At 39.8% G+C, this 27,487-nt stretch overlaps 1 protein-coding gene across 1 annotated transcript in view; it reads right to left on the reverse strand.

The window, feature by feature from the left end:
* Nucleotides 1-27,487, reverse strand: part of HMCN1 (hemicentin 1) — a 203,689-nt gene that overhangs the window by 17,494 nt on the left and 158,708 nt on the right. Inside the window, exons 69-96 of the mRNA XM_035537930.2 lie at nt 26,833-27,023; nt 25,154-25,235; nt 24,227-24,363; nt 19,869-20,010; nt 18,654-18,798; nt 17,582-17,709; nt 17,015-17,171; nt 16,716-16,837; nt 16,354-16,518; nt 16,013-16,120; nt 15,612-15,749; nt 15,335-15,469; nt 14,794-15,063; nt 14,248-14,438; nt 13,661-13,874; nt 12,992-13,126; nt 12,591-12,781; nt 11,785-11,866; nt 10,377-10,646; nt 9,708-9,878; nt 9,330-9,500; nt 8,030-8,200; nt 6,623-6,793; nt 5,778-5,948; nt 2,432-2,602; nt 1,852-2,001; nt 1,382-1,519; nt 943-1,064 (exon numbers count right to left, since the gene is read on the reverse strand). Of these exons, the coding sequence (XP_035393823.1) occupies nt 943-1,064; nt 1,382-1,519; nt 1,852-2,001; nt 2,432-2,602; nt 5,778-5,948; nt 6,623-6,793; nt 8,030-8,200; nt 9,330-9,500; nt 9,708-9,878; nt 10,377-10,646; nt 11,785-11,866; nt 12,591-12,781; nt 12,992-13,126; nt 13,661-13,874; nt 14,248-14,438; nt 14,794-15,063; nt 15,335-15,469; nt 15,612-15,749; nt 16,013-16,120; nt 16,354-16,518; nt 16,716-16,837; nt 17,015-17,171; nt 17,582-17,709; nt 18,654-18,798; nt 19,869-20,010; nt 24,227-24,363; nt 25,154-25,235; nt 26,833-27,023 (4,439 nt within the window). The remainder of the gene's footprint in view (nt 1-942; nt 1,065-1,381; nt 1,520-1,851; nt 2,002-2,431; nt 2,603-5,777; nt 5,949-6,622; nt 6,794-8,029; nt 8,201-9,329; nt 9,501-9,707; nt 9,879-10,376; nt 10,647-11,784; nt 11,867-12,590; nt 12,782-12,991; nt 13,127-13,660; nt 13,875-14,247; nt 14,439-14,793; nt 15,064-15,334; nt 15,470-15,611; nt 15,750-16,012; nt 16,121-16,353; nt 16,519-16,715; nt 16,838-17,014; nt 17,172-17,581; nt 17,710-18,653; nt 18,799-19,868; nt 20,011-24,226; nt 24,364-25,153; nt 25,236-26,832; nt 27,024-27,487) is intronic.

Here is a 27,487-nt window from a genome sequence, read left to right on the forward strand (position 1 = left end):
TTCTTGCAGAGTAAAATCAGTTATCAAGCACCTGATTCTAACCCAAAATTTTAATACCATGAATTATATTAAGTAAAATGTTTTTCATGGCTTACACTAAACCCAAAAGGTAGAAAAACAATTCCTTTGAACTTCATCATTCTATTATGTGTACAGGGCCAGTGACAGAAGCTTGCTTTCTTTCTACTAGCATATCCTGGAAAAAACAGACAGAGATTATAACTTCTTGCCATACTGTCATGCAAACCACCCTCTCTAATCATTCTTGAAAAAGTTTGAGAGATTTCATTCATTCATTCATTCATTCAACTCTGGAAAATGTTTCAGAGGCATTGTGTAACAGGACTGTTTGCCATATTAGATACCTGCACAAGACCAAATTTTGATGTTATGGCAGAGAAAGGAGTGTATCATTAACTGCATCATGACAGCATGCATGACATGAATGCATAAAATGGCCTGTGATGTAATCTGATTTGGAATCTGTTAATGCTGTCATTGCAATTTTCTCAGCCAAAGAAATGTTTCTCTGCCAGACTATGTATAATTGTAGCTGCAAAGAAATCATCAGTAACATTCCAAAGTTTTTGCAGGGTGCCATGGCATAGAAAAACTGATGAAAAGCTGTAAAATCAGAGAGCCTTAAGACACACTTCATAGCTCTATTAAAAGCCACACATGCCTCTCTGCAGTACCTAGCACCAAAGACACTTCAATGCTCCCTTCTAACATCTCAGAATTTTGAGTGACCATTACTACCTTTCTGACAACATCTTTTAGTTTTCAAAGGCAGTGTTAACATCTGTCAATTAAACCAGGCATGAAATAAGTTACACACAGTAAAACATTTTTCAGGACTTAATGTCTACCACTTTAATATAGACAGGTGAGGAAATATGTATCAATTAGAGAGGAGAGGGCGGCATCTGAGGGCAGCTTTACCTTCACATTAACATCGGCTAACGACTGGAGCTGCAGAACATGGCCACTCACAACGACATCCAGCATTAAGGCTCCATCTGAATCTAAGCCTCGGGCAATATGAGTCATTCGCAGAATCTCTCCTATGAATTTTAAGAGCATGCTGATTTATAAAACATCCTAACTAGGGACTCCTGTAAACCACACAGTATCTGAACCAGATTCCTTGACCACTTATTTTACACTAGTATTTTTATAAGGCATACCATACCTATAATATAAACATTACATGTTCCAAATTAAAGCTCTAAGGCTCTAAAGCTCTATTTAAGCCATAGATACTCAGAAAACAGTGTCATGAGCACAAGACAAAATTCAGCAATGGTGAGGTGGTGTTTTTAAAGGAATGTGGTATCTATCAAGCTTATTGGAAAGAGATGGTGTATCACAGGTAGCTAACCAGTTGCAAACTCCACTTGAGTTTCTCTCTTGAAGACCGCATCAGTGAGTGTAAACCCATTCATTGCTTCTCCAATTTCTTTTGCAGTTGTCCAATAAACTGGGCTCAGAATAGAAACAAGCTTTCTAAGGGCTGGACCTGAAAGAAATCCAATATAACATTTGAGTTTTTTTTCCTAACTGTGTATGTCCCACATCAGTAGGTGCTGAAAGAAGACAAGTGCCTGAAACTAGTATATAGCCTTAAGATTTAAACCACAAAATATATATATATTCAGAGGAAACATTTTACAAATATTCATATACTGGAAATAAATAGTGAAGATTCCCTTTTCCCCTCTCTGTCTATGAAAAGTTTAGGTCAGTTTCTCCAGTAATCTTAAGGAAATGAAGTAGTGAAAACTAACATTGCACAGAATTCAATATAGTTCAAGAAAAAAATAAATAAATAAAAAGTAGCAAAAAGCCTACCAAGGCTCTGAGGGATGTTGGTAATCTTTGCTTGTATTACTCTGTTTTCAGAGTCAAGGCTGTCTGTTACTGTGGCATTCAGGAAAGCAATTCCAAATTCAATATTGTTAATGTTTCCAATGATACTGCCTTTGGCACGAGAAGGCCCACCTGTGCATGGGAGGGAAGGGAGGAAGGAAAAAAAGAAGTGCCATATGAAAACTCAGTCGTCTGATATTTTGGGGGGAGAGAAAATCCAGAAATATTGCCTGTCATGTTAAGAAATAAAGGTATTTCTGCATATATTATTACTACAATAATTGCAACAGTAAAGCTTACAACCTGCAAATAAGAGGATGCTGTTTATATATGATCTAAGATATACACACAATAACACAGTAATCACCTTATACACTCATCTCTGTCTGAAAAGCAGCTATTCTTCAGGAGCATACTGTAGTGCTACATAACAAGTTACAACAACAGATTTATCCACCTGCAGTTGCAGGGGAGATGTAAGCCAAAAAAATGTACCAGTTAGATGAGGAGAACCACAGGCTTTCATGACATTCTCACTGTGTACTGCTGTAAATTAACTCACCAGGACACGGCTGGATATTGCACCTGGAGATCTGGGAGGAGTCTCCAGGACAAGGACGTCCACGATTTAATGGGGCTGGATTGCTGCACAGCCGTATTCGGGTCTGCTCTCCTCCTCCACATGAAGCAGAGCATTGGCTCCATGTTTGCCACTGCCCCCAGTTTCCATCCACTTGAAGAAAGAAAGAATGAGGAAAACAACATCTCAATTAAAATATTTTAGACTGCATCAGTCATGCTTTTGTGTCATTCCTTCTTGATGGAAACAATGTGATAAAGAAAAGATAGCTAAAAGGATGACAAAAAGACCTTAATGGGTAGGGGTGAACACTTCTTCCTTCAAGAAACACACCACCTTCAAAATTTTGTTTTTATATTGGCTATATGGGAAATGAGGAGGCTCCTCCAGGAAATGTTTCCTGTGTAATGGTTGGGGATTTGGCAAGAACTGGGTGAAATTCTTCCCTGTGTCACATCGAATAGCTACTTCTTCATGGCTGGCCAGGAAAGTTTTGAACAGTGTGAACTATGCGAGTCCCTCTGCACAGCCCTGTACGACCGCACCAAGGGCAACACGTCGAGAGGCCCACTGTGCACAGAATTATCTCAGGCTGCCTCTGGGTGTGCCTATGCATCATGCTCTGTGGGGTGAAGATAATCATAACCACGCAATCAACTGCTGCCTAACTTCTGCGAGCTGCCCTCTCCAAGAGCTTCTGTAGAGATTCCTTTCGCCAGTCTCTCTGCATCTGTCCTGAGAATATCAAGCTACACAGAAACTGATTTCAAAACTAAGAAGCAGTGTTGAATATACGCAGATCCATCAGAAACCAGTTTGTAAAGAACAGCTGTCAATATTCACAATCTCCTATCACCCTTTTTGGTAGTCTCTCACTAGAGAAGCAACCTATCTGTTCAGAGCTCTGAGTGCTTTTCCTCCTAAAAAGAAGTTATCTGAAATTGCATGAGGATAAAATTGATGGAAGATTACAAGAAACCAAACAAACCATATATTTTGCAAATAAAGAACACATGTAAGAGCTCAATTAGATTTGGCTCAAATTACATGCAGGGGGAGTCTACATTGCCTCCTCTTGGTAGCATGGCCTCAATAACAACAGATTTAACTATAAGAATGTGGCTGTATACAATGTGAACAGAGTATCTGGAAATGCCTTATCAGAGCTGACAGTTGCCCAAAACTGACAATGGTAAGGAGAAGGTAACAATGAAAAGTTTGCTTAACACAACCATCGGCCAAATTAAACAATAACTGGGGAAATACCAGGAGACTTTCTAGTAAAGGGAGAAACGGTTTGAAAAGTAATATTAGGTTTACATGGCAAGCGGTTGGTAGCAGGGGAGCTGCAGGGAGGTCCTCTGTGAGCAGAGCCCAACAGCTGCCCCATGGCAGATCAGAGCCAGCTTCAGCCAGCTCCAAAGGGACCCGCTGCTGGCCAGAGCTGAGCCAAGAGGGCCTCTGGGAGAGCAGAGTTAAGAAAGGGAAGAAACTGCAGCTGGCAGAGAAGAGTGAGAAAATGAGAGAGAATGAATCCCACAGACACCGAGGTCAGTGCAGAACGAGGGCAGGAGGTGCTCCAAGCACCAGAACAGAAGTTCCCCCGCAGCCCATGGAGTTCCATGGTAAAGCAGGCTGTCTTCCTGCCACCCGTGGTGTACCATGTCAGACCAGATCTCCACGCTGCAGCCTGTGGAGGAGCAGGTGGATCTGGCCTGCGGCCCATGGAGAGCCCCCACAGGAGTAGGCCCCACGTTGGAGCTGCAGCCCGTAGAGAGGAGCCCACGCAGGAGCAAGGAGTCTGGAGGGAGCTGCTGCCCTGGGGGAGGCCTGTGATAGAGCCATTTGCTGCTAAAGGATGGACCACTTGGTACAGAACAATATGGGAGCAGTTCTCAAACTGCACTCTGTGAGAAGCCCACACAGGATCAGATCAGGAAGGACGGCATCCCGTGGGAGGGGCTCCACACTGGAGCAGGGGAAGGGAGTGACCATGAATGAGAGGCAGATAAGAAAGCAACGTGGACTGACGCAGCCCCTGTTCCACTGTGCTGCTCAGGGGGAGAAGGTAAAAGAGGGAGGATGGGAGAAGGTGGTTTTAGTTTGCTTTTAGTTCTCACTGCTCTACTTTGATATTAATTGGCAATAAATTACATTAATCTTCCCTACACTGAGTCTGTTTTGCCCATGACAGTATTGATGAGTGATCTCCCTGTCCTTATCTCATGAGCGTTTGTTTTTTTTTTTTTTTTTACATCATATTTTCTCGCTCTGTCCTTCTGAGATGGGAGACTGAGATAGCAGTGTGGTGATAGTTAGCTACCTACTGGTGTTAAACCACCACACAAGTATAGAAGCAGCATGAAAATCTGTGACTGGGGGGAGAAACCCAAATACGAGGAGGGTAAACAATCAAGTGAAACTGTGCTTGGCACTGCCTTGCCAGAATTTGTCCCACCAGCACTGCAACCTCCATCAAGACCTGATGGAGCACTGTCCCCATCGCACACCATGAGCAGCTGGGATCCAAGATAGAAGGGCTGACTGTATGGGGTGCAAGAAGCAGAGGCCCACAGCCCATGAGTGTAGATGTGTCCTTGGTAGGGGCTTTGTCACCAATGTGTGGGTCAGCATGGTGTCAAAAGTGGCACGGGTACACAAAAAGCTGCTGCATCTCCCACGAAAAGAAAGGTATGTAAAGGAGTGTGCACAGAGCAGGGGTTTAATAATTTCTTATTATATCAGGAATACTAGTAATTTAATAACAATGCTTTTCTGGGATGAATTATGGAAGGAAGTTTAGAACTTTGTAGGTGTTTAGTAAGTCTCTAGCATCATGGTTTATCTCAAATATTGCTGATATTGATTTTGAATGCGTAAGTTCATTGACTGCCCTTTGATTTTGTGTTGTTAATAAATCAGTTTACTGCTTTGATCATGGCTTGATTTAAACCACATGAGCTTAGCATTCTTCCTTGCTCCTGGAATACATTATGAAATTTTGCTGGGAGCCTCATAAACTGTATTTACTGTAAAACAAAAGTAGAATTACTAGGTGTAGGAGAGATTTTCATATGCTATTTCCTGTTTAGGATTATTCCACCTCATTTTGGTAAAACCTAACATGTGAAAGGGGAAAGCATGGTAAGGTGACAGTCATGTAAAGAAAAAAAAAAAAGGTGAGAGTAGATTATTAGGCTGTATGAAAATGTAAATTACAGGAATGTTCTACATTCCTCTCATAACATGAAAATATTGCATACATTATGTGACCTGCAGTATTCCAGAGAAAGCTGCATTTAATTTCTCTGTTAGGCTGAGGACTCACCAGGGCACAGTTCGGTGCTGCATCTCTGTATTTGCATATCAGCCCCTGCACATGCCCTTCCACCACTGACAGGGCGAGGATTGTCACAGGTCCGGTATCGCCTCATCTGTCCTCCATTGCACGTGCGACTACAAGTTCCCCAACTACTCCATGGGCCCCAGTTGCCATGAACTGTGAAAATAAATGTTAGATTTTATCTATCTTCTCCTTAATAACAGATACTAAAAACAGACACTCAAGCTAGGAAAATATTCCTATTGGACAGTAATTTTAAAATACTTTTTTCCTAAAATAAAAAGCAAAATAATCAAGTGAAAGATCTATGAAAGTTATCTTGTCCAGCATTCAGTGATTTCTCAGTGTGTATTAACCAGCTTTGGAACACTGTAGCTCATTAACTGACTAATATAGGAAAGCATGAAGCACATATTGTTAACAAAGGGAATCACTAGATTATGGTGTGAGATACTGAGAGATTTGATTTGCAGTATTTTGTGACAGGACAGTGTAACTTTACAGAAGTGCACAACCAGGTCATCTTGATGGTTGGACTTGGTGATCTTGAAGGTCTTTCTCCCTCTAGATGTTCTGTGACTTCTGACAGTCTGGCAGGAGCTTATGCACCAGCTGCCACCGGTTTGTGTTCCTACCAGCTGGTGTTTAAAATGCCACAGTTTTGCTGATGAAGAAATCTAGTACCACTTACCTGTGTTCAGATCCTCTAATTTTTCTGTGCACATGGAAAGGGAGTACAGACAAGTGTGTGATTTGTAGAGGACTTCTGTCCTCTTATCCATCCCTACAAACCCAGTAGGTGGATAAGCAGCTTAACCAGAAGAACTTACTGGGACAAGGATCACTGTTGCAAAAATCAATCTGTATGTCGGATCCTTCACATTTGTGACCCCCAAACTGTGGGGCTGGGTCTGAGCAGTGGCGTGTTCTCTGCCTGCTGCCTCCTCCACAAGATACAGTGCAGGCGCTCCAGCTGCTCCACGTGGCCCACTTCCCATCCACTGGTTAGAAAGGCAAAGCATGGTACAGTTATAGTCACTGATGTTAGAAACAACAAAGTCAGGGCTACACCAGTGTAAAGCTTACTGTAGGATGTTATTGACAGTCTCTGTAGAGTATCTCAGCTATGTAGGGATTTCTACATAGGGATTTCCAGGAGTGAAAGCTAGTGAAGAGCACGTCTTTTAGATAAGCTGTGAGCTTGACTAGATCCACAGTGAGGGATCGCTGAGTCCTTGTGCTCAGTCACTCTCCTATTTTTAGGTATCCACATATAAAGTAATGCCAAAATTACTGCACTCATGGTACTCGTGCCATCCTGAAAACGCAGTTTTTAGTTGTGTGTCCTCCCTGGTTGCAGCTGCACTGTCTGAAGATGTGACCATTACCACCATCTCCCTGCTCCTTCTTAGCCACACTTACTGCTTCCTTTGACTTACAGGCTCAGCTGTTTATATGAGTTATTGCTAAATTATCTCACATGCGGAGGTCTAAGCATTTGAATAGTAGGTCTTTGCTCTCCCACGATATGGTGGCACAAACTGTTATGCATACATCCATGTGAACACTTGAGCTGGTAGCTGAGAAGGGGCAGGTTCATCACAAATCAGCTGTGAGCAATAGCATCCTCTGCAGAGGTACCTCTAGCCAGATAAATGTGCAACATCAAGCCCTCAGTTGCTCAACTACTACACAGACACTTCTCTCTTCTACCGCTTAATAGTTACAGGGGACACAGCTTAGGATCTGGCATGAGCAAAATGGAGTGTGAAGCCAGAGGAATCTAATCTGAACTGCTGCATATTCCACTTCATTAAATTTCCCTTCATTATCCCTGCACTCAGCCAAATACAAAGGTCATATTTCAAAAATGAGCTTTCCTGTCCAGTCATTGAAATGTGGAAGAAAAGGATAAATGAGTAACAGAACCTCAGACAATTTAAATTAAAAAACAAGTTTAGGAAACCTGTAATTTAATTGCCAAGGATTCAAAATGCTGCTTTTGCACAGTGGAAGGGTAAAGGAAGGGACATAAGGACTGGAGAAGAAATCCCATGTTAGGTCTCTAGAGGGATGTTGAAGATGGTGAGAGCGGGCCACTGAAAACAAAAGGCTTCAATGGAATTTTTTCAGGGATTTCATTTTTAGAACTGAAAAGCATTAGATTAAGTACAAATTAAGTAGAGTATGGAAACAAGAAGTTTGTCATGTTTCTCTTTGTATCTGATGTATCTTACCTGGGCAGCGTTTCTTGTTGCAAACCTGCATCTGTGCATCAGATCCCTCGCAGTATGATCCGTCATGTGAAGGAGGAGGGTTATTGCAGAGCCTCAATCGTGTCTGAGTACCTTTCCCACAAGTCTCACTGCAAGGACCCCATGGCAGCCAAGAACTCCACTCACCATCAACTGCAAAGGCAGCACAGCCATAAAACTGTTTAAACCATACAGCTACTTTAACTTGAAATTATAGTTCCAAAGCCTAAGGCAAAAAGAAAATAAAAAGGAAAAAAAACAAAAAACACACTACCTTCTTTAATACCAATAAATGAAATACTGTGAATAAGCCCTTTATAAAAAATAAAAATAAAAAAAATTCACCTCAAGCAACAGCTGAAACAGATCAGAAGTTTCCAAAGGAGAGATTTTTTTCCTTTTTATTTCCTGAATCACTTCACCTGATTACAATCTTTAAACAACAGAACTGAATGCTTGATCAAGTCTGGTGTTTTCATAAATTACCTGGATCTGAATGTTATGTGCTAGCTAGGCTGAAGGTCTCAGCAGGAGAAGGGGCATGTCAGCTAAAAGCTGGCACACTAGCTTCAGAGGCTACCAGTAAGCAGGAGCCAGAACTGACTTTGTTGCCAGGATCCAGAGAAATGAATCTCAGGCTGCGGATGAACATTTGGCTTCACGGTGGGACGAACATCAGGGAAAAGGGAAAAATCAATATAATAAAAAATGTACAGAAGGAAACATGCCAGTGGTTACAGGCTATGAATAAACTACATCCTGTCAAACGGAGTAGGTAGTACCAAGGCAGAAAGGAAACCTTAACATTCAGTTAATGAGGAGAAAGACATGGCTGAAAATTTAAAAAGCAGAGAAAAAATACTGATAATGTCTTAAAGTATTAATTAGCATGCTTTACATGGCCTTTTTATCTTTTTTTTTTTTTTCAATTTTAATAGGCTTTGCAGAATAGGTTTAGAGTAGCAAGTTTTACTCTGTGATCACATGCGTAATAAACACTGAAAAACATAAAAATACGAAATCAGCATTTTAATTGGGTATGGGAAAAAAAAGAGAAAGTGCTGAAATTTCTCCTTGTATTTAGTTTTATGATTTCTATTTCCAAGAAGTGCTCCCATTCAATACATTACAAATAATGTTAAAACAAAAAAAAAATGGGCATTTAATTCTTTTATAAGCTAATCACTTGAAACAAATGGGAAGAATTTAGGTTTGCAAAAAAAACAAGAAATCTACAGAGAAAGTGCCTTAAGCAGCTAATTCTAAACCAATTTTCCCTTACCTGGGCAAGGCCTAATATTACACATGACTGAATCCACAGCGCTACCATCACATGGCTTCCCACCGTGCTGAGCTGGTGGATTGTTGCAGATTCTGGTTCTGGTCCTGTTACCTTGTCCACAGCTCTTTGAACACTCTTCCCAAAGCCCCCACTCTGACCAGTTGCCATCCACTAAGAAAGAGAAAACCCCAGCTTTAATTTTTTTTTCCTTTTTTTTTTTTTTTTTAATCAGTATATGCTGAAATTTCCTTTCCACAAAAGTCAAGATGAATTCCACCTTGTTAGAAAAATCCAGCTGTCATGAAGATCCATGGTGATAATCGTTTATTACTAGGGCACTCAACGTAAGACAAATGCATCAATTCATTAAAGAAATACCTGGACACAGCTTATTGTGGCAGCTGCGTACTTCTGTATCAGGCCCCTCGCACATCTTCCCACCATTTGCTGGAAGAGGGTTGTTGCACTGACGAATCCGCTCCTGAACACCTTGACCACATGTTACACTGCAAGGTTGCCATTCAAGCCATTCAGAAAATCCACCATGCACTGCAGTGGGAAAAATGATGCTCTGTTTGGAACATGTGCTTGTGGTAATAACTCTTAGATTGACAGAGCAGAGAGAAAAATACATTTGTGAAGCCATACTTTGAAACCCAACTCACTTCATGTCTTCATTACTGCAGAAATATCTTTCTACAGGTTCAGAGAACACCTCAGCTGCTCTGAAATAGTTACTGTTTGTTTCTAAATGCTTTTCTTTAGAGATATGATGAAGTAACGGCTTATGTTCTGAGAATGGGATCAAGATCCTTTCATTATTATTTATATCTCTCACTCCTTCACATTCATCTGTCTCACAAAGCTGGGTGAGTATAACACAAGGAGCAAAATTACATGAAGCACAAACCCACTGACGTCTCAGACTAGGTTTAACATGCACCTAATGCATATATGGAAGGGACAAAATAAAATCTTGCTCTTATACTGAATTAATGCTGGAATCTACCAGTTTGACAGTCACAGTCCTATATTTTGTGCACCTACCCTGGACGATCAGTGGTACTCTGACAAGAACAGATCCCATTAGATTCCTTGCTACACACTCATATTCAGACGTATCTTCCTTCCGTGCTGCAACAATATGCAAGGAGCCATTAGACAGGACAGTCACCCTCTCCTCACTCACAACTGGATGACCTTGGCGGGACCATTTGATGGTTGGAGGAGGTTCTCCATTTGCCTGGCAGTTCAGCATTGCTGTGGCACCAGCTTCAATAACAGTCTCTGCAGGTTCAGTGGTGATGACTGGAGGACCTTGAAGAGAAACAGCACACGGGTACATTTTTTCATTGTGTTAAATATTAAAGGTCTGGTCAGAAAGAGGGCACAAGAACCTAGTCTGTTTATTTTGACTACAAGTATTATTTCGGTCTTCCACTGTCAAATGTTAGGCTACACGCAAGTTAAAACGACACTGATAGGCTGCTTTTAATGTGTAGCAAGCTGAGGGCCAAGGTTGGGACTGAGGCCTAACTGTATGAACATACAGTCTTCCTATATTGCTAAAATCTGTTGCTTTTTATAAAACCTGCAGGAAGACGCTATTAATCATACCTATTATACATTAAATTATGCATAATATATTAAAATTAAAATAGCTATTATATAAATTATAAATCATATCAAATTATGCATTATACCTATTATATATTAAACCTATTATATACACATTAAACCTACTATATATATATTAAACCTACTATATATATATTAAACCTACTATATATATATTAAACCTACTATATATATTAAACCTACTATATATATTAAACCTACTATATATATTAAACTTACTATACATTAAATTATATATTAAATCACACACTATTATTCTATTAATCAGACGCTATTAATCATGATGATCTTCAGAGGACCCTTCCAACCTCAGCCATTCTGTGATCCTCTGATACCCCAAGACAACTGAGACATAAGTAATACATCCATATGGGTTAAGGCTATAATAGAAAAGGGATGTTTAGAAACTACCACCAGTGAAAAAATAATTCTAAAATATTATTTCCACAAAGCATAAAATATTGTCAGTGAAGGCTGGAATTCATCTCATGTAACTTTCTCAATGTAAAGTTAGTTCTACTTTAATCCAGTTGTACAGACTCTAAGTCAGCTAAGAGAAATGGACCCTTTCAGAGGGTGATTCTTCCTTGTCTAAGCTGGTTTCTAAGATAAATGGGCTAAATCACTCTCTGCATTCTTTCCTTCGTTGACCTCAGTCACTAGCTTAACTACTAATGATGAAAGATGAGGTGAATCTTAACCTTAAGTGCAGTGAGGTGCCCAACCTACAAAACTTCAACAGGAGCTGCATATACCTATGCAAAGGTAGATTACTGCTCCAATCTAGAGTTATTAGACTTTTCATTTTGAGTCTTACTTTGAAGTGTTAGTGTCAGACTGCGTTCCACCACACCAGCGTCATTGGTAGCCACACACTTGTAGTCACCAGCATCTTCATTCTAAAGAGAAAATAGCAAGCAATCATATAACTCGTCAACATGTTTGTAATGAGGGTTTCAGTTTATAGTGCACCTCATGTAAGTGAATTTTCTGCAACATGGCATGCACTGGATCCTAAGAGGCACACTGTCACATTTGACAGTATTCAAACATTTTGCCTTTATTAACAGCAATACTGTGAATTATTTTTACTGTGATTGTTCTATTTCTTATTTCCTTGAATTTTTAAACTTTGAGGTATATATTTTTTTCTCCTAAATCAACTCCAGGGAGCTCTTTTTAACCTTAATTCAAAATACAGGCATGAGTTTATGGTGAGGGGTGGGTGGGGAGGATCTTGTCATTCATATTAGGAATTTGGATGCTACGAGGTTTGCACTTGGAGAACACAATTGCTTTTCAACTGACCTGACTGGGTAGAACTCGGGCTCTTTTAAGGTCCAAAGAAAAATTCCCATGTAATTGGGCATCACCAGGATTTCACACACCCAAGATTAGTATGTAGATGCAGTCCTTCTTACAATTAAAGAGAATGATGGCTCTCTGGATTTTTTGTCACAACAACTCAACTGTATTCTAGCCTGAATTAAACCAACATTTGTTAAAGGTAAAAGCAAAACTGGATTAAATGTCTAGCCTCAGTCTTTCAAAATGATATGATCTAGAATGCCTTTATTAATTAACTGCAATGCACAAACACGTTGTAACAGTCCAGTTACTCACCACAGTGCCATAAATAGCAAGAGAACCATTGTTAAGCTGTTGGATCCTGTTGCTGATCTGAACATCCACTCCTTTTTTGCTCCACTGGATGGTTGGAGGTGGATCTCCTCTGACTTCACAATTCAACATAGCATTGCCACCCAAGGGCTCAATTCGGCTAGGATGGTAATCTCCTTTGAAGACTGGAGGCTCTGAAATTCCAAGTGATAGCAAAAAAGTAGCAGAGTCAAAATAAAATGCCCTGAGTGGAATCATTCTTCCATGACTGTAAGACATTCTGAAATGTGAATTTCAACCTGTTTCTATTTTTTTCCACTTAACCATAGACAAGGTACCAAATAATACGAAGACATCTGCATAAAACTGTGACAGTGATCACAACTGCTGTTATTTATACATACCTTTGACATACACAAAACCAATAGCTTTGATTGAGCCAACTGTGTTTTCTGCTGTGCATACATATGTACCAGAGTCATCTTTAGATACTCTATCAATAACAAGTTCACTGTGTCCATTTACATCATCATACTGTGCTGAAAGGAAAACACACAGCACAAGATTACTTCAATGATTTTAAACATATATTTCTTATGATTGTTTGAATTACAGTGCCATTAAGCAGCACAATGGCATCGTGCCATTTCATTTCTGAGATGCCTCAGAAACACACAGAAAAGTCACAGCTGCAACATCTGCCCACGTGCATGTATTCACTTAAGTTGTCCCTTAATTTCACGCTTTGTGCATCTGTATTCTATGAACTGCTGAGGTTTTCTTCATATTTGAGAGAAATAGCTTTAGCTGTTAAATGTCATCAGTCACTGAAAGTTTTTAATGTGTTACATTATTGGCTACAGAACGGGGACAACTTCTTCATTCTCTTTCTTACAGCTGTGTCTCAGGCAATTTAATCACATGACTACAGAATACTGAAGATATTTCTCACACAATTGCTGCCTAACAAGTTTCTCTCTGGATTCTTTTTCTTCCCTATGCCAAACTAATTGTAGTGCTGTGTGGGGAAAAAATCTAGAGCAGAATGACCAGTAAGATCCAGCGTTTCCCACCTGGAATGATGTTATTGTTAAAGGTCCATGTTATTTTGGGTATAGGTATCCCAGTTGCTTTGCAAGTTAATCTGAGTTGTTCTCCTTTAGTCAAAGCTACATCTCCAGGCAGTTCAGTAAAAGCTGGGAGTACGTGGACAATGAGAATGACAGTATGTGTGTCTTCTCCAGCAGCATTGTTAGCAATACAGGTGTAATTGCCAGAATCTTCAGGCTGAAAGAAAGCATATTAGGGAAATCTCAGTTGTGATATATCCTAAACAACATTATCACATGTAATGACAAGAGAAGCTCAAAACAGCATTCAGTAGAATTGCTCATCTGTACTCTTGCTTCCTCTAAATTTGAAAGACGACCTACACTTGCTTTTGCCCTTTCTGAGAATTTATCACTGCAAGTTTTTCACAGACATTTTACTCCTCAGTTGAAAATGAAATGTTTATGAGGACTTTGGAATATTAACAATGAGAAAAGAAGCAAACAAACAAACAACAAAAAACTAATCCAGAAATGAGTGAAAATGAAGAGAAGTAGGGTTGTATTATGTGCAAACTAGTCAAGTCAGATCTTAAATTTAGTGAACTTACAACAACATTGTCCAAAATGAGGTCTCCATCTGGCATGGCCCTGTATTTTCCCACTATCTCTGTTAACAGTGTATTGTCCTTCTTCCAGTTTATTGTTGGTGTTGGAATCCCATCAGCCACACAAGCCAGAACAGCCCTGGAGTCCTCCATGACAGTGTACTCCACCTCCGTACTGCGAATCTTGGGTGGAACTGTGAAAAGGTTTATTTAAATAAATAAATAAAGTTACCTCTATGTGTTATCCAAGCTTTACTGTGAAAACATACAATACTGGATTGAAGAAATTTGGATCTTCTATATTGTTTCTTGTCTCAGCCAGTGACCTCCCATTAAACATGCCAGCCAAATGTGTGAAATACATGCAGCAAAGTAGAAATTGAGCTCAGGGAATGTAATACTCTTCCTTAATTCAAGCATCTGGCTGATGCTACAAACCAATAAAATTCACACATTAAGGAGCATGACTTCTCCCTTACATCCTAGCTCCTCACCCTCCATGGGTTCATGCTGTCATACACAACACTGTTTCCACACAGTCCCACTTACTGTGCACAATGAGCTCCATGCTGGAACTGCTGGACCCTGCCAGGTTTGCTGCTATGCATGTGTATCGACCCGTGTCAGCAGGCTGCACAAACACAATCTGCAGAGTGCCAGTGCTAAGAACTCTTCTTCTCATTGACTCAGTTATCTGCTGTCCATCTTTATGCCAACTGATCTCTGGCCCAGGATAGCCTTCAGCTTCACACTGCAGATTGACAGATTGATCTACAGGAACAACATGCTCCTTCAGGTGAGACTTGATGACAGGAGGAACTGAAAAAGAGTTAAAAATATTTAGAAGATAATCAGATGATGTAAGAAGCATGAAACACTTCAATTCTTAGTGAAAGCAACCCTAAAAGCAACCTTTGATTCTAAAGTAGACAGACAAATAAATGGAATAAACCTCCTAGGCTCTGCTCAGTGTCACATCAAATAGGGAAGCATTAGGTCTTTTTGTGTTGCTCATATTTAGGCTTTGACTAACAGAAAATGTGCATGAATTTCCTGTCCGTAAATGACAATAGTTTAGAAGAAAATCTACCTTGAACTTTCAGTTTGATCTTCCCGAGAGCAGTGCCAGCTGGATTTTGAGCAACACACGTGTAAGTGCCAGCATCTTCAACAGTTGATTTTGCAATCTGTAAACTGCCATTGGGAAGAACCATGTAACCGTTGCCTAAAACAAATATAAGCAAAGTATGACTTTCTTTTATTTAAATGAATGGCTTTCTCAGACATAAATTTGAACATTCATAGGAGAGAGAGAAAGTTTCTGAGTTCCTGTAAATAGGCTGGAATTACAGGCTTCAAGAAGATACCTGCTGTGATTATATTGATGCCCTCCTTTTGCCACATTATTATGGGTTGAGGTGTACCCATGGCTTCGCACGGTAATAGGATGGGATTGTTCACAATGACATCCAGCATCCCTGGTTGAGTTTGGATAACTGGTGGTTCTGTGCAACAAAATGCAAGGCAAAATGCAACTGGTAAATTTTCAAGGCTAGAAAATACAGAGGATATTAGAAATCATGTAACATGAGGAGTCTGAGAAGGCTGAATTAGCAACAGCTTGATTCTGCCATCCTTTTGAAGAGCTCAGTGGAAGTGCTCTTCTACTGACAGTCCAGTCTGTGCTTACCATTACTCTACAGCACTTGTACTTATATAGGCAATGCTTTCTGACAGAATGCATTTTCTCCTCAGCTTCCCATCTTACCCTGAACGTGAAGAGTGGCATGTCTATGAGCAGAGCCAGCTGCATTGCGGGCCACACAGGTATACCGACCTGCGTGCACTAACTGAGCGGCAGGTATTTCAACAGCGCCTACAGCAGAGATAGAGAGCGTTACGACATACAGCAATACCCTATATTCATGGTGAACTCTCTTAAAGCATTCATCTTAAGAGGTCTATACTCTTATTCTAAAAAAATTGGACAGTTGTGCTTTTTTTTTTTTTGACAGACTGTATTTAATTTATTACTTCCAGATGTGCACAATCATCCCCCCCAAACCCTTCACTAATTTTCTGCATCTGAACCCCATCCATGCACAGTACCTGAAGAGAGTATTCTGTAGCCATCTCCTCTGGGAAGCAACTTTATGCCATTTTTGGTCCAATGAACTGAGGGAATAGGAACCCCTGATGCGGTGCAGGAAATTACTACTGGAGACAGCTTTGTTACCAACACATCTGTGGCTTCATCTGCTATGGATGGGGGCACTAAAAACAAAGATCAGTGTTACTTGCTCATTTTTATTTGCTGTGAATTCTTGGAATTAACTTATTGTCTTTCTTGGGAATACCAGAGACTTAAGGATATCAGTATCATAAAAGAACCGTATACAAATCTCATCTTAAGATTGGAATAATCCAGTGAAATGCTACACATACACATGTAATAGCAATATCCCCTCTACCTTGAACGGTGAGTTCAACTGCTCTTTGATCTTCTCCTGCATCGTTTGACACAGAGCACTCATAGACAGCTGTGTCATCTACAGTAGGAGAAATGATAACTAAGGAACCAGAAGACAGAAGTCTGAAAAAAGAGAAGAGAAGAAAGTAAAAGACATTGAAATACTTCTTTTCTTCTCAGGTAATCAGACGACTGATTTTACAGGCTATACAAGATTACATTTACGTATGGCTGGTTTTTAAAGTGCCAAATTCATCCCTGAACATTTTAAACCCACAAAGAAATGAAAACATCCCTCACCTGTAAGTATTCTGGTTCTGGTCAACACTAAGCAGATGGCCATTCTTTTTCCAGCTAATTGCTGGCCTGGGAATTCCAGTGGTTTCACAGGGCAAAGTGGTCTGCACATTTACAGTAACTGTAATATTAGTATGTCCAGGAGCAATAGTCGGAGGAACTAAGGACAAACAAAGCCTAATTATTCAGAATCATTATACACACATGTCCTCCCACCTCTCCCCCCCCCCATATACACAGAGCTGCACTGCCTGAGCACATTCACTTGATTTTTATAAAGAGTAACTTGGCAGTAATGAACCTACTAAATGTGTAGTATTGGATGTGTCAGGTCTTTCTATTTCCAGTTGGTGTGCACACAACAGATAACAAAGAATAAATATTTTCTTTTCACTTATATTTGGTTGTATTCCTAAAGCTGTCAATTCATTTTTTTTAATTTTATTTTTTAAACAGAGAAACTGAAAAGGGGCTAAACTTAATATTGGATCAGGCTGAACAAGAAAAATGATATATCTGGACTTTAGACTTGTAAAAATAAGTATATTTATCTAAAACCAAAACTTTTACCAAGGACCTGCAGATCAATTCGTTTGCGCTCAGTGCCAGCTGTATTAGTCGCCATACACATGTATCTTCCTGTGTCAGTAACATGTGCTGAGTGGATGTGTAGAGATCCATCCTCTAATATGGAATATCTGAAACAAAGCCACACAATTTTTCCTACTGTCCAATCAACAGAACCATAGGCCATTCTGATAGTATGGACGGAAGAGATGACTGTCTGCACAACAAATAACCTCAACACTTGGTGTCTTAATTTGGGTACATACAGTTTTCTCAATTATTGCAGTTATTATGACTTCATTTTTTCCAGCACATCCATTTTCTTAAGAAATTATGAAATCTAACTGACATAGCGCTTCTACATAAACGGTGACAGATTTGCAGATATCCAAAACTCGTTTTTATGAATTCCTACTTAACCTCAAAAAAAAGAAAGTTAATGCTTGTATATTTTTCTTTGAAACATAACTGAATTCTTAAGCGTTTGCCCAGTTCTAGAAAATGCCTAGCTAATTTCCCCTAAAGCAATCAGAAGACAGAAAACATTCATTATAATAAATGTTAATACTAGAACATGTATATAAAGTATAATATATTTGAAGCTACAGAGTACACTCAAGGAGCTTTTGGTCTGCATGAAATCACTTGGCTTCATCCTAAATCTTCAAACCTATCAAAAATTGTAAATATCTCCCAGATTTATTGTTCAAAATCTTCAATATCAGAAAAAAATCATTACTTTGAGGTTGTCAAAGGAGGCTTTTTTGTTGTTGTTGTTGTTTTGTTTTTTGTCTTTCTTAACAATAAAAGGGTGAAATCTTTGTTACTGCTACTTTTCTGAAGAACAACTTCTTTAGATATCTATTTTTGTCACAGTATTTTCTACATTTGGGTCTATTTGAGATGATAGTACTAATAGCAGATCTGATCTGTGAAAACAAAACTCATTTATGAGTCCTTGAAGTCAAATCAAGCTTTCTGTAACTAATACATTGCTAAATCAAAAACAAAAACAAACAAACAAAACAAAAAAAAAATACTAAGGAGAATATTTATTCTGACTATTGCACAATACCTCGTATTGTTTCCAGTAAAAACAACCCCATCTTTCCTCCATGTAATTCTGGGGGTTGGTACTCCTTCTGCAATACACTCCAGAACAGCAGACGCGTTTATATGGACAACAGTAGTCTGAGGGCTACTTCGGATTGTCGGAGCCACTGTAAAGGAAAAATTCCAAAAGGTATCAGAAAAAAAAAGAATTCTGCTCTGACTGAAACTCTACGCATGAAAACACATGCAGTAACAGGTACAGGGATGATTACAATGACGGAACTAAGTTTCTTACCACTTTGAGCAGTACATAATTGCCACGATGCAGTAAGGAATGAAAAACAAAGTCTGTCTTAAATGCACTGTGAAGATCACCTTTGTTAGTTACTGTAAAAATTACCACATAGCTAAATCAGCAGAAGAGTTTAGCATATTTAACTCAGCAAAATAAGGCTGTGAAATGATATCCTTGCTATAATTAAGGAGGAACAAGAATTTTAAATGGACAGCCAAGGACAGTCACTGTGGGGGGCACAGCGTAATGCAGGTACTTATGAGTGAGTTGTTAAAAGAACAGAAAGAGGAAAAAAGTTTTTCAGCATCATAAGAGTGTGAGAATAGAATAGTTTCTAATCAGTCTACAGTTGAGGAAAAAAAAAAGAAGGGGGGGTTTAAAATGAAATTCAGAAAGTACCAGCGGGCCGATGGTATTAGACGGCAGGTATCAGGATGTACAGGGCCCTCCAAACATTATGTTCCTACCATCTCCTGCTTCTAGCTGCAGAGAAGCCCCAGTTTTCAAGTAACTTGCAAAACCAGTGGCCAAAACAGCAATGCAAACCAAGTCCCTCAAGATACCAGTCAATTGCTTTAACAACTTGCATAAATTTGCCCGAGAGCATTTCTCTGTCTTGGATCTGTGTGTTCAGTCTGGATGTATCTTGACTCTGTATCAGGATGAAGGCGGGATGCACAGCACCCTCTGTCAGCAGGAAGCACAGAGAGACAGAGAGGGAGCCATGGTGAGTCCCCAGCAGGTCTTCTAGCATGGGGGACAACTGTGAACTGCGATGGTGACACACATGAGGTAATACACCTGGTTTCACAGTTCAGATGCAGCCTAAGTGGCCTGCACCTGGCTACAAAGGGATTATTAATGCTTCTTTCTTGCTATTTGAAATCCAGCAGAAATACCATGCAAAGATCAAAACCAACAAGAACAGTTTCATTATTTTACCATGTACTGTCAGCACGAACTCCCTGGTCATTTTTCCTGCAATATTACTTGCCACACATGTATAGCTTGCTGTATCACTGAGGTCAGCATTATTGATTTGCAGGTATCGCCCACTGGATAGGATTCGAACTCGAGGAGTTCCCTAAGGGGAAAGAGAGAGAGTTTGATGGATTTAATTTTATGATTGTTCTCTTTCTAACGATAGAGCATTCTTTTGTTGCAGAGTATGAACAGCCATGAAAGAGAGACAAAGATAAACAAAGGACTGAATTAACTGCTAGCTTAACTTTATTTATAGCCATGAAGATAATAGGATAAACAAGGTTTTAATAAGTTATCATTGAGTAGTGGTTCCACCTTGAAACTCCTTCTGGAGCTTGTGCCTGAATAAGGTGACTTTTTGGGTTAACTAATCCACAACGTATAGCCAAAGGGCTTTTGAGTTTTTACAGAAAAGGGGCAGCCATTAGCACATGATTATTATTTTTTTCCCCAAAAATCCATGCACACCACCAGCAGAAGAAATACTAGTTTCTCTAGACTGTTCTTCAAACATTACAAGTCTTGACCAGACAGGATCCAACATAAACTTAGCCTATTAAGTTTGCTAGCCAGCATTTCTGGATATGAGGAAACCACTCTTTTCAGCTCTGTGATTGTACAGCACCTGCTCAGCAGCCATTTGAAGTCAAGGCTTTTTTTTTTTTTTTTTTTTTTTTTTAAACCACAGCTAATCTGGATTGGAGCTGAACAACTGAATGACAGTAATGCCAACTACAGGTGTTCAAAAAGCTGACTGGATAAAAAAACAGTAACCTCCCCCCCCCAAAAAAAAAAAAAAAACAACCACAAACCTTTACAGTATGCGCTATGCGCACTTTGGATAACATTCGAAGCTGACATTCCCATTTGCTCTTTTGGTTAGAAGGTCTGCAGATAGCAACTACAACAGATATGTGAAACACTTCTGGTTCCTCACCCCTCCGCACTACCACACAAGTACTCTGGTCTAACACTAGGCACCAACACAGCAAGTCTAAGGACGCAAAACAGACAACAGTGTCGGAGCCTCACAGGTGAAATGATTCACCACCAGGATGGATTACAGACACAGATTTTGGGTCAAAAGTGTTATTTCCTGTTGAGTACATAGCCTGTGCTTCTAAACAAAATAGCATATAGAAGACAAAACACAGGCAATGAAGCTATTGATTAAATCTTTCACTATACTCAAGGCCTGTCAGAAACATCAACTTTTAAAAAATACAAATTCAGCGATTCTTTTAGTGTCTAAATAAAGATGGACTAGGTCCAGACACTCCTATCTACTTATTTTGGTAACACTCGATGTGCATTTCCCAAAAGCAAAGGAAGAGTGCCAAGACTACGACTGCCAAAGCCGTTCCAGGCTAGGTCTTCCTATAGTTCTGCTACGGAAAGTGGTGGTGTTGCACAATTACATCATTAAACACAGAGAAGTCTAGTGAGTTCAAAATCTGCACAGTGGAAGACAACAAAATGAGGAGGAATGACACTCTCCATTATAAGGCCGTTTCAAAAGGCAGCAATGACTTAAACCAAAGTAGCACTGCAATCTGAAAATCTGACTTCTCCAGTCATCTCCTGTCATCATGAAACCTCAATGTTTCCAAGACAAGGAGGTCCATATCACAGAACCACAGAATTGTAAGGGTTGGAAGGGACCTCAAGAAATCATTGGGTCCAAACCCCCTGCCAAAGCAGGTTCCCTAGAGCAGGTTGAACAGGATGGCCTCCAGGACTGGCCTTGAATACCTCCAGAGAAGGAGACTCCACAACCTCCCTGGGCAGCCTGTTCCAGTGCTCTGTCACCCTCACCGTGAAGAAGCTCTTTCGCATGTTGGTGCGGAATTTCCTGTGATCCATTTTTTGGCCATTGCCCCTTGTCCTGTCCCCAGGAACCACTGAAAAGAGGTTGGCCAAATCCCTCTGTCTCCCACACTTAAGATATTTGTAAGCATTGATAAGATCGCCTCTCAGTCTTCTCTTCTCAAGGCTGAACAGACCCAGGTCTCTCAGCCTTTCCTCATAGGGAAGATGCTCCAGGCCCCATACCATCTTTGTGGCCCTCTGCTGGACTCTTTCCAGGAGATCCCTGTCTGTCTTGTACTGGGGAGCCCAGGACTGCACACAGTACTCCAGGTGAGGCCTGACCAGGGCAGAGTAGAGGGGGAGGATCACCTCCCTTGACCTGCTGGCCACACTCCTTTTAATGCACGCCAGGATCCCATTGGCCCTCTTGGCCTCCAGGGCACACTGCTGGCTCATGGCCAGGCTGTCGTCCACCAGGACCCCCAGGTCCTTCTCCAGCAGAGCTCCTCTCCAGCAGGTCATCCCCAGCCTGTACTGATATGTGCGGTTGTTCCTTCCCAGGTGCAGGACTCTACACTTGATCTCGTTAAACCTCATTTGGTTTCTTCCTGCCCAGCTCTCCAGCCTCTCCAGGGCTCGCTGAATGGCAGCACAGCCTTCTGGAGTGTCGGCCATTCCTCCCAGCTTTGTGTCATCGGTGTACTTGCTGAGGATGGACGCTATTCCCTCATCAAGGTCATCGATGAAGATGTTGAACAAGACCAGATCCAGCACTGACCCCTGTGGAACACCGCTAGTCACAGGTCTCCAGCCAGACTCTGTGCCACTGATCACCACCCTCTGAGCCATAGGGCACCTCTCTTTCCACATGCAGAGAAAGCTCTTTCCCAGCTGCTTACTATTAGTAGACTATTATACTTTTTCCAGGCTGAGAAAGAAACCTGGGAGGGGAAACAATTCAGGGGGACACTGATGTTGTCCTGATACCTGGAGTATATATTTATCTAAGCTAAGATGAAGAATGAAAAGGATGCTATAGAACATAATAAACCTAAATCTGCTACTTAAAGTACACCTGATGAATTAAGAGGCCCACATCTGGACTAAATTTATAGCAGCATTAATTTATAAATTCATGTTAGAGAAGAAACAACTCTAGAGACTGAACTTCCTTACTCTGCTATAAATCAGAAGGCAGAAGATTGACCATATTGCACAATCAAGATGCATCAATCCTCACATACAGACATGAATTCCTAAAAGCAAAAAGAGCTAATATTACAGTTAATTCCTAGGTGTTCAGCTGCGTATCTATGTCAATCATAGCATTCCTCTATTTTGTTCTGATTTCTGGTAAATATTTGTAATAGTGTCTTTGTTTTTTTTTAAGTTAAGATGTAGAAAAAGGAAAAATCTCAAGTACTGCTTAAAACACTAGCTTTCCAAGGTAGACTCATGTAAAAAGTATTCATGTTTAACCTCCAAGCCTTGTTTCCAACTTGTTTCATAAATAAATTGCTACCCAATTAAAGAACTGAGTATTCAGAGGAAGAATTGTTTCTCTTACACTCATTTCTAGCTAGTTCATATGCAATATTCAAGGTAACGTTCCCTACCAGCACTTAGTAAGACACAATCACTCCCCATATTCTTACTTCTACCACAGATATTTCATTCTTCTAAACTTACAATAGAAAAAGAGCCTGAAGAACGGGCTGACACAGGTAAAACAAAGAAGCAGAACTTTGTATGAAGACTACTGATGGGCTACAACTAAGGGAGACAAAATTCATAAGATAAATTTGTTTCCTCTTTATTCACAAATAAAGATCAATATAGGGAAAATTATTAAGTTTAGTTAATAACTTAATTTAAATTGTTCGGTTGTAAATCATCTGGCTTCTGAGTCATCATAAAATGATGAGAAATTTAAAAAAGAAAGAAAAAACACACCATTCTGTTTAAACTATCCTCATCTTGCTAATTGTCTCTCAACCACCAGGGACTCAATGCCTTATATGACACTACATGGAACCATGAGTGAAAAAGATGCATTTGATACAAAACCGTGGTGGTTAGCAACCCGTGGTTTGTTTTTTCCCAATGTAAAGAATTTTAATTCCTTCCTAAATGCTACTAGAATATGAGGATGCATAATATACCCAAAGGAAACATATAGTGTAGTCTTCTCTCAGCTACCTTTCCTGGGAAGCCATTCAGGAGTATACCGAAGGCTTCTAGGATTGTTCAGAGGATCCAGGAGGAGCAAGGGATCCCCCTAAAGGAAAAAAGAACAAGTAACAGCGGGATGGCCACTTCACATGCTTGCTAGCTTCAGGTACTCATTTAGGACTAACTGTATTTGTGCTGGGGCAACTCAGCTTGAATTCAAGGCACTGTAACTTGACTGCACTGAAGGAGCAAGTGAACAGAATAAGAAACCTCAAGCATTGTGTGTAAAAACTAAAGGGAGCAACAAACTAATGCAAATAATGTAACTGCTGTACCTCTAAAAGTTCTCCATTTTTAAGCCATGAGATTGTCGGAGGTGGTACAGCATCTGACTTGCATTCCAGTATAACTTGTCTGTTCTGCAACACAGTGAGGTCCTGTGGACCACTGGTACCAGCAATATTAGGAGGAACTGTTACAAAAATTAAGAAGAAAAATAAACACCACAGATATGAGCCACCATTAAAACTATTAATTGAAAAATTCCATTTTATTTCTCAATATTTAAGATAAAGACAAAGCTACAGTGCCACTGATTAGTTCTGCTTTTCAATACTTGTGTTAAATACACCACGTTCGTATAACTGGTGAACCTGTTTCTTAAGTCACACACTGGAAACTACTGTGACAAATTAACTTAAAGTCCATTCTCAGTGAAGGCACCAGCATTTAAGCCAGACAGAGTGGGGAATCACAGAATTTCCATAAATTCTCCATCAAGAAACAGGGGAGCTATAACCTTCAAGAAGAAACCTTAAGCATATTGTAGAACTGCAGAAGTCCTGGTGTTTATACTACCTTAACTGACATTACATTTTATGTATTCATTTGTAAATAGATTTCTTAAGTTTTTCTACTGAAAAACTAAGATCATAGACATCATTACACTTTATACTCTTTTTAATATGCACAATAAACTCAGTTCAAATGACCACTGATGTTAATTACTGATATCTGTAACCTTCCTATTTATTCAAAATACAAGACTTGGATTGCATCAGGTAGAACTTTCCCTTTTAATTGCTCGTAAGGTTTAGAATAGTTAATCTTATACAGAAATGTTAGTTATCATATGATGTAACATCACTTTCTCAAAACACATATTTCTTCTTTGGTAATACATAAGCTGTTAAACTGAGATACTGTTACATACCTTAGGAGTTTAGAGTTTGAGGAGTATTTTTTGCCTAAATTAAACTTACCATGCACTCTTACTAAATATTCCTTATCATCATCTCCCGCTGGGCTAGATGCCAAACATGTGTATCTTCCTGTGTCCTCCACCTAGAAACACATGAACAACTTCAGCAAGAATTGCAGTATCTGGGAACAATTCAGAAAAACAGTGAAATATAAACATTGACAGCAAAATTTAAAGGGCAGCACTTAAAAGTAAAGACAACAGATAAGAACTGTCTGAAAAGAAATGAAAGAGTTCTTAGAATTATAGAATGGTTTGGGTTGGAAGGGGCCTTAAAAATCATTTAGTTCCAACCCCCCTTCTGTAGGCAGGGACACCTCCCACTACATCAGGTTGCTCAAAGCCCCACCCAAACTGGTCTTGAACACCTCCAGGGACGGGGCATCCACAGCTTCTCTGGGCAGCCTGTACCAGTGTCTCATCACCCTCTGAGTGAAGAATTTCTTCCTTATATCTCATCTAAACCTACCCTTGCTTAGTTTAAAACCATTATTCCTTGTTCTTTCACTAAATTTCTTGATAAAGAGTCTATCCTGTAGGTTACCCATTTTTCCTATGCCTGGAACACTGGAAGGTTGCTATAAGGTCCCCCTGGAGACTCGTCTTCTCTAGTTCTTGGAAACTTGCTTCTTTTACCATGGTAGGATTGTACAGAGATTGCTTAGGAGCCGCAGGGCTCTAAATATTCTCTCTGGGTAATTTGCTTCCAGGAAGAACCTCTTCTCTTTTTGATGCTTTCTGCAATAGGTGATCAATGAAGAAGGAAGTGGCTATAAGTATCCATCTAAGCAAAGGTCAGTTCTGGGTACTAAGGAAGTTTTTTTATGCACGAATCCTCAAATATCTTTATGCTTTCTCTGTCCTGTAAACTCCTCATTGTAAAGATGAAAAGTGTTTGCTTTAGAAACAAAACCAGCTCAAATGAATCAAACTGCTTGTCCCTCTTCCTGAGCCCCGTCCCACTTGTGTTTGGTGACCTTCAGCCTAGCTGAGTGTAGCTGAGTACAGCTTTAGTTTAGTGGTCTAGTTCTGTACAAGTTACTTTTCCATGGACTCTTTTATTGTCTGAATTAATCTGAAAGCCTTTGTATTGTCTTTATTTATTTTTATTTAACTTTCACATAGGTGACTGCAAAGGCATTTTTTCCCTGCAGTCTATGGCCTATACATGTGAGAAGCAAATAAATATTAGGAAAATCTCAGTTCTCTGAAAAAGAAGAAAGGCTGAGGAGGAACTATAAAATACGGAAGAAGAAAAACAACTGACAGTAACAAGAGTCAAACAGGCAGGAAATCAACAATATAAGATTACAGATACAGACTAAAAAGAGAAATAAACCCAGAAAAAGGCACAAGTCCCTAGACTTGATTGTTCTGCTTCGTGTGAAAAAGCAGCAATAAATAAAGAATGAACTTGAATAATGCTCAGAAGAGGCAGAAGTACTTGGTTACTCTTAACCCATAATATTACTGCCTGTTCTGTACGGAAAATTCCAAGGCAAGGCTGGAAAAATATATTCTCCAACTGCACATGCAAGCAGATGATTTTATAGAGGTTTTTGAGGACCCCTCTCAGGACGGCCCTAATAGCAGACAATTCTGTACACTCCTCTAGGGTTGGCTGTTTTGAAACAAAATGTTTTCAAAACATTTGAGACTGTTTTGAAACAAATGCTTTACCTGAGCACTGGTTATTCGAAGCACTTCTCTTAGGACTTGAACATTGTCATTCTGCAGAAGTGGGCGCCCATCCTTCATCCATGAGATCTTGGGGACTGGAATGCCAGTAGACATGCAAAGAAGTTCAAGGGGGTTGTCGACAATCACAGAGAGCTCCTCTGGTTGATCAGAACCATTGATGTGAGGAGGCTCTATGGAAGGAAAAACATTCACGTTGTTTACTGACTCAGCCTAATTCACCAACTTGTGTTCAGACTTTGTAGAATTAGTCTGCATCAGTATTATGCCTGGCTGTACAACTGGGTATATCATGATTTCCATCTACCTCTGTCTAGAAATTTGCACATTTTGTGAAATTAATTTAGTAGTCAAAGTTTTCATAATCCCAGGAAAAAAAAATATTACATAGTATCAGTGAAGATTTTTATTATCTCTTTAGCTGTTGTACCTTCAGCTGTGCTATGAACCCGTCAAGCTGAATTTCCACTAACCCAATTTGTTTGTTTATACGAAATTACTTTGCAAATCACTTTACTGCTAGTTGGCATATTTCAGTACTCCTGAAATCTTGAGTAAAAATACATATATTACACAAACATCTTTAGGTATGTTCCATATCCTGTTTGTTTTATTAAATACAGAAGATGTTTCTTGA

Source organism: Cygnus atratus, chromosome 8 (assembly GCF_013377495.2).
Source record: "Cygnus atratus isolate AKBS03 ecotype Queensland, Australia chromosome 8, CAtr_DNAZoo_HiC_assembly, whole genome shotgun sequence".
Taxonomy (NCBI): domain Eukaryota; kingdom Metazoa; phylum Chordata; class Aves; order Anseriformes; family Anatidae; genus Cygnus; species Cygnus atratus.